General features: G+C 43.2%; 1 protein-coding gene across 1 annotated transcript; it reads right to left on the bottom strand.

Moving 5' to 3' along the window:
* Nucleotides 1–736: 736 nt before the first annotated feature.
* Nucleotides 737–14649, bottom strand: eefsec (eukaryotic elongation factor, selenocysteine-tRNA-specific). Its single transcript, XM_030051836.1, is given in 8 exon segments — nt 737–1646; nt 5869–6025; nt 7661–8311; nt 9640–9804; nt 10927–11023; nt 11636–11843; nt 14062–14266; nt 14268–14649. Coding segments are annotated over 8 exon segments (1761 nt in total). The 5' UTR covers nt 14364–14649; the 3' UTR covers nt 737–1464.
* Nucleotides 14650–14661: the final 12 nt, after the last annotated feature.

The following is a 14661-nucleotide window of genomic DNA, read 5'->3' on the forward strand; positions in this document are numbered from 1 at the left end:
GGATTCAATGAAGTGATAAATCAAAAGATGCCATGACTGAGCTGTACGCTATGTACTGGTCATGCTTTTCCAGAGCACCATTGACATGAAACTGCTTAAGTGGGCGATTTCAGACTGCATGCTACAGTAACAAATGCAGTTATTATGGACACTTTTTAGTGCAAGAAGCGTGTATAGCCTGTAACATAGTAAGACATCCCTACAGTACATAGTATAGGTATCAAATCATTGTATACATATACATAACTACTGCACAATGCAGATAGATGGATGCAACATTTCACATTTATTATTTATAATTATCCTGTTGTTAAGTGTGCTTTGTGCTGGATAGAGCTGTTGTGACTTTTGAACTACCCTCAGGATTAATAAAGCATTTCTTATCCTTGTAAAAAAAAAAAAAAAATGCTGTGTAACATGAATGACAGTATAATAAAGCAACCACAGAAAACCTAAAACAAGCAGCTTCAGAGTTTGGGCTTCAGTACAGTTTCCATTTTAGTGTGTTTACGTTGTAATGTAGCATGTTGTACCTCTCATGTATATCGTGTGCACATAACAAAATGTAATAAGCATTTATATCGCGGCAAGCATGGGTAGTGATGTCCATCTCCATCTTCTGAGTTTTACAATGTAGGCACTATGACCACTGTTTCTGGACAGAAGCATTGTATCCATATGTTCATTCGTCCCGTAAAGGTATTACCAGTAATCATACAGTAAAGAACAGCCAGGGTTGGCATTTCTGCACAGGTTTGCTTTATTTGTCTTTCTGAGGAGATCAGCATTCAGAGCAACTTGTAACATAATTCCTAAATGGTGTAAACAGCTGGTCTACAATATTAATACAAATTAAAGTTTTGTTGTAAAGACAAATAATAAAATGAGAAATCATTTTTGAATCACAGGGCAGAAACATAGTGACCTTTAAACCCAGGCAGGGAGCGAGAGGCAGTGGCCAGGTAAGGAGCGTCGGGGTAAAAGTGGAACCTGCGGGTGTTTTGGCAACACTCGCCAAAGTGTTCATGCCAATTAAGGCACAGCTGAATTAGACACACGAGCATGAAGAGGAAGAACATTAATTGCAGCAGAGACTTTTACTGTATTTTTTTACTGTTTGCACAAAAGAAAGTGGAATTTAGTCCAACCAAAAAAATGTGTTCTGTAAGACAACTGAAATGCATGATGGGAAAGAAGAGCACCTTGTGGTGGGGCAAACTGGATTAAACCTACATAAAAGCAGATGAAGAAATCACTGTTTCATATGCCAGAATACCACAGCCATCGTATTTCACAGAATGTGTGACATCTCCATCACCAGAAAGCAAAAGAGACAATGAAAGTTTATGTGCCTCTGATACAGAGGCGTGTCTCTGTGTCACCTGTAGAAGACATCTGACCCGGCGCTCTCCCTCTCTCGCTGCTGCACAGTCTCATCCTGAAGTTCGCTCCGAGCAGCAAAGGTCAGGACTGAACCATCTTCTTGTGGGGATCAAAGACGTATCGCTTGAAATGCAAGTGGATGCTGATTGGCTGAGAATCAGCTTTGGGCTCGTCTTCACTTGCTGGTTCACCTTTGCCTCCTCCTTTTCCTTTCTTCTTGGAGGTAGAGGATAATAAACGCTTCGTTTCTGGGTGAAGACCCTCTGAAGAAACAACAGCAAGGGAAATATGTAGGTCAAGAAAGAAGATTGGTATCTATAATCCAACTTAAACAATAATGAAACATCATATAAACACAATGCCATTATCTACAAGGTAGATCACAGGTTTTATTTTCCAAATGCCTTCACATAATAAATTTAGAACACACTGTATATTGTCCTACAGTATGTGCAGTATTTAGGTCAATGCAATAAGCTCGGAGTGAATGGATATGAGACAGGACAGTAATCTCTTTTCTGTTCTATTATGTGTGGAGTAGGTATCAGTGCTGGAGCTGGTATGATGTGCTGACCCTGAGATGAACTGATGCCCTCATCATCCTCACTCTGATGCTGATAGTGTGGAGGACACTCAGTGGCTGTTTGAGGTTTGGCGCTGATGCGAACTGCCTTGACTTTAACACTCCCTGTGTGCCCCCTCTGCGCAGATCTGCTTATTCTCACACTCATCTATTGTCCCTTTTCCACCAAAACGTAGGAGGGACAAAGTTCCTGGGTCTTGATCTTGGAAGAGGATTTAGGGAGCAAAGCAAGTTCCTTAAACTCTTGCTTGTTGGCCTTTTCACAACACCCCGGGAACAATGACCATAATGCAAATCAGGAGAAGTGTCTGGTCATTCTGCATACAACTGCCAACAGCAAAATGGTAAACAAAGATGTTGAAGCCAGGGTTACGTCTGTCATTAGTTTCTACTGCGCCTTTGTGGTGTTGCATTTGGTTTTGGAGAAAAGATGCAGAAGCTGAAAATGAGACTGAGCGTACGAGAAAAGCAAGAGCTGGAAGGAAGAAACTGGTTTTACATAAAGTCATGGAGATAAGGTGTGACATGTTACGCATCTGCAAACACACTCAAATGTTTTTTTCTCAATTTCAAGACAAATGATCTCTTGATAGAACAATCTCTTAATGATCTGTGTTTGCAGTCCGGCTCTTCTATTTTACTCCTTGCATCATATCTTTAACGAATCAGGGATGCTCAGTGCTAAAACTCTACCATGACAGACTCCAGGGACCAATTTGGGGTCCAGGAACTTGAACTCCTGAGGTAAAAAGAGGGACTGATTCCTCCAGTGACAACAGGGTAAAGGCTCCCGGCTCCTGTAAAAGGGTTTCTGTGTTGCGGGGAAAGGCGTAACTGTTTCTAAACCATGTTGCTCTGCAGACGTGTCCTCTGAGTTACTGTGAGATGCTCCTCATGCAGGCACCACAGATTCCTCTCCAGCACTGCAACCATATCTCCTCATCTTTCTGTGTGTGTGCATAAAATATGAGAGAATGTTGGCTTGTTCGCTTGGTGTTCAGCACACGTGAAGGTAAGAAATGTTCTGGGTTCACCGCTTTACACTCTGGCTGTCTGACCTAGCTTACGGTGGCGCCAGCATTCTAGTTATGATTATGCCAATGTGAGGGTTGTTATGGTTGCAGGGCAGCCTGAAATCTCTTCTTGTTATCTGCAATCTGCTGAATAAGGCCGTAACCCCCTCCAACACACACTTGAACAAGGACACAGACATTTCTAATTGCTGATTCAGGATTTGGATTACGCTTTCATATTTTTTCTAGGTATTTATCCACATACAACTAAAATGAACACTTCCATCCACCCTATCATTTAAAATACTGAACAGACCCAAACTTAAAATCATCACTGACTGTCTCAGAAACACATCAAGTAAATGGGAAGTACAAGGCGTTTGATCAGTTTATGCATAATCTTCACACACAGTATTTATAGGGCTTGTGAAAATACATTCAGGGTTCCCACTCCATGTCAAATGTAAAGTGGCCTGACTTTTCCATGACTTTACATGACTAAAAGGTTGAATTTCCATAGCCTTTATAGATGTAACATGATTTTTTCCTCCTCCTTCTTTCAAAGGTCTTATTACAGTTCACCATTATCCTGCTTTGTTCTGCATGGGAAGTGAACATAACATGAACAAAGTGGAAAACAAATACTAAGTTTGGTGAATAACTTAGTCACAGTTTTTTTTTTTTTTTTTTTTTTAAACTGAGGCTGACAATATTCCTTGATATTCAATAACACTGAATTTAGTAAATTCCCTGACTTTCCCTGTCTGTGACAAAATTTCAAAATTCAATAACCTGTGGGAATCATGCACAGTGCAAGAACAACACGTGGACAAGCCGCTCAGAATTAAATGTTAATAGTTATGATGTATTTGCCTGAGATCTTGTACCCACCCAGACGTTCCAAGAACTCCCAGGTGTTGGTTAAAACACTTTTTGCCCATGGCTCCACCCATTTAGGCCCTTTTTACATCAGGTTTGTGTCCTGACCATTTCAGGCGCTTATAATTACAAAACTGTTTAAATCAACAAGATCTGCAGTTTTACTCACCGCAATCAGAATATAAACAATTCAAGGTGAAAGACATACTTTTTCACATGTTCAAATGCGCAAATGACCATGACACAGCAACAGTGTTGTTGATTTATACCAAGTTTCTCCACTTTTACCATCATGTCTGAGATTTCAAGCTCTGAACAAAGACAAGTCAGTCCAGCCGCTCTGTTCTGAGTTAAATCCTTTCCCCACACTCCCCAACACACACATAGCCAGGCTCATGCAGGCCTTGTGGGGCAGCAGGTCTGGTGTTAGAAGGTTAACCCGCACACACTTCAAGCTTTGTAGGCCCCGGACCTCAGTCTGGAATCACATTATCATAGCAAACTAACCACACTGATGTAACTCATGACCGGATTTTACAGTCGCTGTTCAGGTAAGCAACATATGCTGTGTGCAGCTCAGTTAAAATCCCTCAACGTAACAAGCCTAACAAGCCAAAGACGCAGTTACCTTGTACCCGAGTCTGATTTCACCACATTTTCAAACTGAAGCTCAGAGACAAACAAATCCAAATAATCCAACGGGAGGCTTGTTAGAGTTAAATCCACCATTTTAACCATAAAACACACTTTTTTCTTCGTTTTTTCTTCTTAAGGTTTTCAAACAGTGGCTGACAACAATGGAACATGCTGTGTTTGCGTTTGTGTGCATGTGTGTGTGTGTTTCACGTGTTTACGGAGTTTGTATTGACGACACCACCTGCCAGTCAAAACTGCACACTGCACCCTTTTCAACAAGGTGGAGTCGGTCAGTCATTCAGTCCATTATATCAAGAGATCTAGAGCCGGCACACTTACGCAGCACGGCCAGAAAAGCTCTGTTGCTAGACTTGTGGCCCTCCGGGGTTTGTGGGGATGAGTTTGGGGTCAGAGTCAGTGGGGCGAAGGAACAGAGGAGCATTTGATAGTCCAGTCTGAGTGAATGCCTACACTACATCCAACTTTCATTCCTGCTTCCGATTTTTCATTCACCCTCTTTATTCTTCCATGTATCCTCTTGTGCCCTCAAGGAAAATGACTGAGATCCAGACTAATGACTGAAACCCAAACACTCACGCAGCAGCAGCTTAAAGGCAAGAGAGGGCACTCGCACACACACACACATCAGCAGAACAGCACCATCTTCTCCCACATAACCAGCGGAGTCTCGGAGAGCTCCACTGAATGTCTGCATTATGTTATGTTGGTGTGTCTGAGGCCGAGTGTGCAAGTGTGAGCGATTTAAGAGGATGTAGGTAAGGTTCTCCCTCTAAATGTTTTTGTTTTCTCTTCCCTCCCGGTGTGGAGCCGTGGGTCGGAGCAACAGAAGGTAAAATAAACAGAGAGCAGACTTCCCCCGGAACACAGGCAATCCCCAGAGGAATCCTGGGAATGCAGCTCGAGATGTCAGGCCTACCACTCTCACCGCATCCTGAAACCAGTCCGAGGAGCCCCGTAATCCAAGGAGCGAGGACGAGAGAGAAAGTGCTCGGGTGTGTGCAGAGATCAAGACAGAGACTTGTATGTGCTTTTGCGTCTCTGTAATCCCAAATTATGGATGTAACCATTCATTCATTGTCTTGATGCATTGATTATAAATTCTGCTGATTCAACTGAATTGATCTGCTAGAAGTAATAAATAGAATGAATCGCTCTCAGGTCTTCGGCCTGAGCAGGCAACAGGCTAATCAAATCGAATTGATACTGAGCCTGTACCACACCCATACCCAGAATAAATAAGTGCTACCCAGGCTCCGTTGAACAGTATCACTAGTTATAGTATTGGCATCAAAGTCACTGAATAGATGCTTTCTAGATTAAAAACAAGCAATCTCAACTGCATGAAATCCTTACCTGATACCCGAATCTTGAACTTCCCACTCTGTCCAAACCCGCCATCGATACTGCCCGTCTCGCCTGTTGACAGAGTGACCTTCAACCCCACAAAAAGCTGCAGGTTGGTCTCTTTCTTGAACAGGTTTCGGCCGATCACAGTGTAATCATCGGTCACCTGAGTGGAAGAGTGGGGAGAAGATTTATGAACTTTAACACTAAGGGTAGAAGCAATGAAAGTATAAAACGTGGAAAACACAGTTTGCTAGAACAGTATATAAATCTAATTTGTGTAAATTTCATCACGAGTTTCACTTTGATCTCCCAATTCCTTCCTGATATCGGGACCTTGTGGGCTGGCATCACTCGACTCCGTCATCATGGCAGGGCGAGGAAGAAGACGTGACCTCCTGTTCTGTTCCTTCATCAACCACGCTGCTCGCCGTCTGCCACGTCCATTGTCTAGCTGTCTCGCTCCCTCTCTTTCATCCCTCTCTGCACATTTTTGTTATATTTGTTTGTATTTCTTGCTTATCATCCATCACTAGGTTGCTCTCACCCGCCACTGATCTGATAAAGCGAGGGCACCGTTCTGTCTCCAGTTCAACCCACGCTGCCACCTCTTCCTTTCTCTTTAACCTAGCCCTCATTCACTCCTGAACATTTGACCCTTATGTCTGTTAAGCGTGACTGATGAGCTAGAATACAGTTGCATAGAGGTCTGACAGACTGCGTGAAGTGCGACTGGATGAAGCCATCATATCTCAACAATGTCAGTTATGTGTCCACGACAAAAGGAAATTCCTGAAACATGACTAACATGACTGACTCGGTCTAGAAGGGGGACAAATGCAACGTCACATGGCCGTTGTCTGACCTCTCGCACGCGCTGTTCAACTCCAGAGTCGGTGACTGGAGCTGTCAACAGCCTGAGGTGCTAACAGCAGGAAAACCTGTTCACACACTTGACCCCTGGCCTGCATCTGACCCTGCAGGAGGGTGGCTACGCTCATAGAGAAACTTAACTGTAGGGCGACTGAAATGAAAGTCAGAAATCAGGAGAGCAGCTCAGACAAGGACACAAACTTGGCAAAGTTGGTGGATGCTGACTACTTGAAAAGTGGGCAAATAAAAGACTGATGTCAATAAGACAACACCAGAGCTAGCTGAGGTGAAACACAAATCAGAGTATGATTCAAAACCTGAGAATAAGGACAGATTATAATGAAAACCACCCCCAAAAAACAGATTTAAAACAAAGCAAGTGAGAGAGAGGGAGATAAAGATTCAGTAAGGGAAGTAATGAAGGGTCAGGTTTAGAGAGAGAGCTATGTGGGTATTCCTGTGCCACTCAGGTGTGTCCAAACAGCGCCAGCATCTGACAGCCAGACAGAGCCAGTGGCGTCAGGCGGCCACCCACACACACCCGTGTGTCACAGCGAATGCTAAGGCATGCATATCCACCATGCCTCTGACACTGCTCGCCAAGGCACATATGCATGCTTGTTTGTGCGTGCGTGTCTGTTTTTGGCCGTACAATAGGGGCTCAGTCTGAGCAGTACGCTCCAGCGCCACTAGCGATGGAAACATACAAAAAAGAAGCAAGAGAGCAAGAAAGGGAATGGTGATGGAGAGGGCAGAGAGGAAAGGTCAATGCCAAAGACAAACGAGGACGGCTGAAAGTCAGAAAAAAGACCAATTTGAAGAGAGGTGTAGGAGGCAAAGTAAAGAAAATATGTTTTGTTAAATTAATGACACTGTAAACTGCACAGTTACTGAAACAGGAGAATGATCAGGGTGATTCCTGTCTCACCCTTTCCACTTGGCCTTCCTTGTGTTTGGTCTTGTAGATGTGCAGCTGAGGCAGGGCAGTCTCAGCGTAGCCCTTGTCTTCAAAGCCCTTCAGCAGACGGCCATGGAAAGCCAACCGGCATGCATTGGCGTGGATGTCCGTATCCAGCTTGGAGCCAATCACCAGGGAGAGCGAGGGGCATGTGACTGGCCGCTCAAACTCCAACAATGCCCACTGTTCCGGGTCAGGCCCTGAACTCGCCTCCCCCTGACCGGTCATATATTCCTCCTGGTATAAGTATTCCCTGTCGAAGGAGAAGGGTGTGTCCAGTGGGCAGAGCTGAGGCTCTGGGGGAAGGGGTGTAGCGTCTGACGGGGGCTGCCGGGCGTCTGTAGGTGGCAGGCCAAAGAAGGTCACCCTCGCCATGACCGTCTCATGACCCACCGTGATGTGGAACTTGGCACGAGTAGAGAGGGAACCCTTGAAGTAGCCAATCTTCCTGACAGAGATAAGAGCTGCGTAGAGGGTGCGCAGGGACCCCGGGGCGCACACCACACCTCGCTCTAGCAGCTTAGGGTCAAACTGTGTTACGCACACGCCCACGCGGTCCCCCTGCATGGCTCCTGACACCGGCTTCCGAAACATCTGCACCGACTTCACCTTCTTGGTCACCTGATGTCAGAGAGCACAGGTGTACAGTGACAAGCACAAATGGACAGCCAACAATTTAGAGAGTTATACAGGCTGTCCACAAAGTCTCTTTACAATTTAAGAAATCTATTACAATAGCAATTGATGAGATATGTTAATCAGATTTGATATATGTACTCAGTGGTTATCAAAGTTTTTAATCACGTTGGACATCAACGACCTGAAGCAACAGATCACTGATGCCATTGCCACCATTGATGAGGCTATGCTACAGCGAACATAACAAGAAATCGAGTACCGTCTTGATGTGCTTTGTGCAACTAATGGTGCCCATAGAGAGGTGTATTGAATGAGGCAAAAACTTCAATATCTACTCCTCATTTTGTAATAATTTCCACAGATTTGTCTATTCATTTGCTTTTGTAATAAATTTGTTAAATTGTAAAGAGACTTTATGGACACCCTGTACTATTCATATGCAGTATAGAATGCCAAAAATATATGCAGGAATAGGTATTCTAAGTGTATTGCTAAAAGCCCACACTTCAACAAGTAATCTTTTTTTCTGAAACAAGAAACACTGGTTGGTTTTCTAATCAATATCTGACAACCACAACTCTCTCTCTTTACAAGACCTTTTCAGTTATTTTTGTGAAGCCCCAGATTAATCTGACATTAAAGATATTACATCTACACATGGTACAGAGGACAGTGTGAGCTGTAAAAAGAGCCAGTTATCAAGATATTTTTATTATCATTACAGAAAACCAGCACATAATAAAAGTAGTAGGCATTTTTTGTCAATGAAATTACAAAGACCCTCGGTAAATTATTATTTCACATTTGAGAAGCAGGGGAGTTTTGTCCATCTATGTTTGTTTATTGAGGCCTGTGGTACAAGGCATTAAATACTCCACTAGATTTTTACTGTGAAGTCTGTAAGGATGTTTGTTTTGTGTGTCTTTAATCACACCAACAATTCAACAGCATTCACAAAGATCAAGGTGCTGTAACAAATGACTGTTAATTTAGCTCTCTGCTGCCACCAGGAGGAGAAAATGTTAACTGCAGACAAATGCTGAGGTGCTGGCTGGAAGTAGGAGTGATTGCATCTGGTCTAGATTACTCAACTCCTGTGCTGCCAATCCACCCCCAGTCCCTTCATCCTTCCCTCGCCATAAACTGACACATCCTCTAGCCCCGCTCTGCCATCCCTCCCTCCTGCTCCCCTCTTCCACTCAACTTCTGAACTTCCGAAACACTTGTAGGTTCTGCAGAACCCCTTCCAGCGTTTTGCTTGCTTGTCAATATCAGCGATTCTGATTTCAGGCCAATTGATCAGAGCATACCTTGAGGGCTGGGATTTCCACGGTGTCATTGATGGCCAGCGACCCCTGCAGGATGGTCCCAGTCATGACTGTTCCCTGACCGCGGATGGAGAAGCAATGGTCCACTGCCATGAGAAGGTCTCCCTCGGGGTCTCTGTGAGGAAGGTATGTCTGTTTCTTCAACAGCTGAGACAGACAACCGAGAAGGCACACGTATAGACACACACACATACACAGAGAGAGAGAGAGAGAGAGAGAGAGAGACAGACACAGACACAGACACAGAAAAAGTTAACTGCTGTCATAACATTAAAAGGTCAAGTGTGTGACTCTGAAGCACACAAACACACACACACGTACAAATGTGCGCACACATAAAAAGAGAGGGACTGGTCCTAATTAGAACCATATCTAGCGAGTGTTGAGTCTGTCTTTCCTGCAGCTTCACAAACACTGGCTGACACAGTGTCTCCTGTGTTGTGAGTGCTGGTCGGTGGGACCCCTGATGTGTAAGTCATACTGCTGTTCTTCACACTCCAGGGAGAGGAATATTAACTCTCCACTACTGTACCATTCTCTGTAAACGGAGTGAAGAAAGCCACCACTGCTTTCTGTTACCATTAAATGTATTCATTCTGCTCTCTGCTTCCTGTATTTGATACAAGACTTCCCTGACATGAGGAAAAACACACTTGTATAATATTTTAAAGAAGTACTCTCCCTGGGTAATCCATTAACTGTTACAGTATATATCAACAAAACTGCATGAAAGTCTTGGCTACCTGATAGCATGTCATTTACACTGGAGAAAAAAAAAATCGAATTCTCTGTCAGAGAATTAGATTTGAATGATCTGCGGCCAAATTCTACATATACTGACAACCTTTGATTTTAATATTTGACAGGTTTTTACCCAGTGAAATATTTTTGTAGTGGTTTGAAAAAAGTATACATTGACTGACATATATCATGTACATTAAGTAAAGCTTGCCTGGTAACTAGCAATTTCATGATGGACATGTAGTACAAAGTCATCAGAAGCAAAAATCAGTGTAAGAACTATGTAACAAGATTTGCAATGATCACCACCTTGCTTCTCAAACACTGAGTAAGTCAGCCCAATTTTCAGGTACAAACCAAGTACTACGACTGCACTGTTTGGCATTCAGCTTATTTGGACAGCAACTACAAACACCTGAGGACTAACCATGTCACCTCAACTTAAGTACAATTTCACTAGTGCTATTTCCATCTTTATGAGCTACATTACTGACAATTAAGGGGCAAGAGTGTGTTTCCTGACTTCACCTCAATTAGCTCTGGCACTCCCTGTGGCTCCTCTGTGTCAGGGGCCTCCGGACCCCCGGGCTTTGCTGCCACAGCGATCACAGGACAGTCTTTAAATCTGGCCAACAGAGAGAGGACCATGCTGGAAATACTATACAGTATATTAAACCAACAGTTAAAGTTTCTTAACAAACCCTCAAAAGCATTTGATTTTACAACCATGTTTTATGAAACTGAGGGCAGGGCTGAGTGATATATCGATAATGTATCAATATGGTGATAAACGCTCGAAATCATCTGGATTTTGGATATTTTAAAAGCAGGATATGACAAAACTATTATCTTTTTCTGGTTAAAAGCTGCATTACACTAAAGAGACACAATTTTCTTAACTAATTAGACTGTTATAGTTGTTATATTATGTGTCTCTACCTGTTTGGCCATTATATCCACATTGCAATGAGTGTTTCTCAAAAATGGCATTATGTGTCATCTTGTGAAAGCACCGATAGTCATCTCTACAATACTGATCGAGATATGCAGTCAAACATATTGTGATACTTGATTTTGTCCATATCACCCAGCCCTAATGGAAATTTGCAGGGTTTTTTTGTTTTGTTTGTTTTTTAATATATTTATACAGGCCTTGCCCACTCAAAAACCCGGACACACCTTTCATAGCTATTTACTACCTGAGTAGGTTGATGCCTTTGCCTGTCTGGGTGCGTACCTGGTGTTCTCCAGAGTTTTGTGCAGTCTCTTTGTCATTTTCTCAATGGAGCTCTGTCTCTTGTTGGGTGGCAGCAGGTCAATCTTGTTCAGGACAACCACCATGCGAGGGCAGGTCAGCTCTCCTATCAGCAGACACTCTGCTGTCTGAGTCTGCACCCCCTTCACCACATCCACCACCAGCATCATCAGGTCAATAATCTGAGCCCCTGCAACGTACCAAACACACATTTCATTTTTACACACTGCTCATTTTTACTGACATGCAAAAGGTAATACAGTAAAATTACACAATTCACTGTTACACCCTCTTGTCCGTCCACCCAAGTCTGAGCTGTTGCGTAAATCACTCTGAGTAAGAGTTTGGATCCAAGACAAGCTTGTGTATGAGATATTCATGTGCATAGTGGTTAGGGAAGCTTGAAACAGTCATACTATAACAGACACCTCAAGGTGGAACATGCTCTGAAGTTGACAATATCAATAAAATGAGAATGGACACCTAAGAATAACAGCAAAACAAGAGGAGAAATGGAGGAAGTGGTGTACAAAGTGGGAGTGAGGGAGAGACAGAAAAGGGCTAGAGGGCTGAAATTAGAGCTCTAGCTCACTTGGTCGTCTTTCCTCTCCTTTTCTTTTCCTGACTTTGGCAGTCTCTCTTTCCTGTGCTCCCCTCTTTTCTCTCATTCTATTTGGCCCTGTCTCTTTCCTGTGCTCTCCCCACTAGGGACAGGAGGGGAAGTTTAATACATACCCCGATCCCCACACTTTCCTTCCTGCCTAATCTACAGCATGTGCCACCCACTGGATCATGGTCTTCATGCAGGTTACAAGACAGAGCAACATTCACTGTTGGGCTGTCAGAGTGAGTAAATGTGACCCTCTGTGCTGTCCTATAGCCCTTATAACATGACCTCCACTACTACCCCAGTGTGTGTACGAGGAGTGATCATTTGACAAAAGTCTTTGTTTGGTTGTTTAGATCTGTGGGACTGGATGAGAGGGAAGGAGGAAGAAAAATACGTCTGATACAAGACAAGTTGCATCCTGGTGAAACAGCTTCCTATTGTCTCTAATTATGGACTGCAACAACTGTAGTCATTTGTCCAACACCAACATCCTCTCAACGCGAGTTATTTGTAACCAAGATCATTGCAGAATGAAGGCCGCCCCCTGCTGGATAATCAATGTTTTAAACAGCACAAAAAAGAATAAAATAAATAAAAATATTTTCACCTACTGAAATATAAGTATGCATGTAGTACTTCCTCTTGTGGATATGATGGTACCCTTCGTGCATCAAATGTCTGGTTATCTGTCACTGCTCCACAGACTAATTCCCTGGCATGCATAACTGTTAGGGCTATCACAATGTCTATCTATCACTTGGGTTCCAATTCGATATGTATTGAAATTCTTACGTACTGCAATTTTACAAATATTGCCTTTCGATATTAAGATACATGGAGATTTTTGTTTTTTTGAATTATCCACTAGTTTGTGGCTGTAAAGTTTCATGATGCTCTGATTATCTTAATCTTAAAGTCACAATGGGTCATTTTTTACAGTGACATCAAGTTTCAAAAAACGGTCTTATTACAATGAAACAGCTACTATGGGGCCTAACATAATTACACATGAATAAAATTGGGCTCATGGAATCTCAGCTTGTTTAGGCCCCAGTATGAAGAAATACACCATTTTAGAATCTAGGCCAAAATAACACATTTGTACTGTATGCGAAAAACTGCATGGTTTTTGCCCCAAACTTCATGGGATTAGCATAAGGTGGTCATGTCTGCAAGAAGGAGACCTGTGGGTGCCTACAGAACTCATTTTCATTCAGATATCTGGAGGTCAGAGGTCAAGGGCCCCTTTGAAAACGGCAATGCCAGATTTTTCCTCACCTACATTTAGCCAAACTTTGGAGCGAAATTAACTCCCCTTGCCAACAATGTAGCATGACATGCTCCATACCAACAGATTCCTCAGGTTATTAAATTAACTTTACTTTAAATTCCATAATTAAAAAAAAAAAAAGATTAAATGCTCAATTATCACTGTTGTTACACTTACAATACCGTTGATGCATTGTGTCAAAGTAGAGGTTGCAGCAAGATGTTTGATTTTATTTATTTATTTATTTTAATGTCTTATCTGTCCTGATCAATAAAATACTTTGTGAAATGACTGCATTTTCTATCTCCATTTGGTATTATCATGATGTTTCTTGCTTAATTTTCACTATTTCTATAATTTTAATTTCAAATAAGTGTGAACCTGTTGTCAATATCGAGGTATGATATGTCCATATCGTGCAGCCCTAATTAAAAAGTTGTCAAGTGTTGTCACCTGAGTGTAATAACATCTGACAGACACACTGTGGGCTATCTTCACCAACAGCTACACGACAATCAGAGAGCTCACCGCCGATTATGGTGCGAATGAGAGAGGCATGGCCGGGGCAGTCCACCAGGGTGAACTGCAGGCTGTGGTAGCGGTGCCCTCCGGCCTCCCGCAGGTGAGCCGGCAGCTCCACCGTGAAGGAGGAGAAGCCGAGGTCCAGCGTGATGCCTCTCTCCCGGGACTGCGGGTTCTTGTCGAAGGCGGCCGTGGAGGCGGTGCTGCTCAGCGGCCCTGGCCAGGGACGTCTTCCCGCTGTCGACGTGCCCCAGCACCCCCACGTTGAAGTTCAGTATTTTAGTGCCACTGTCGCCCGAGTCTGCCATCTTCCAGCACCTGTGTTGTCCTGACCAGTGTGCGTGTTTTGTTTTTTTTTTTCTCGGAGCTGGACTTTGAACTCAACTCCAACCGACAGTTTGTCTGCTGTCCAAAAACGTTTCCTTTGTTGACATCCGCTAAACGCCTGATTCACTGACCGGCTGTCAATAAATGAGCTTTTCAGCCGTTCTAAATGTTAAAGTATATATAATGTTAAGTAAAACTCTTTGGTTTTGCATGAAAACAGTTCACTTCTTCCTGGGTGTCGATTCAATCCACCCTGAAAAAACACGACAAAGAGGAACG

Source organism: Myripristis murdjan, chromosome 5 (assembly GCF_902150065.1).
Source record: "Myripristis murdjan chromosome 5, fMyrMur1.1, whole genome shotgun sequence".
Taxonomy (NCBI): domain Eukaryota; kingdom Metazoa; phylum Chordata; class Actinopteri; order Holocentriformes; family Holocentridae; genus Myripristis; species Myripristis murdjan.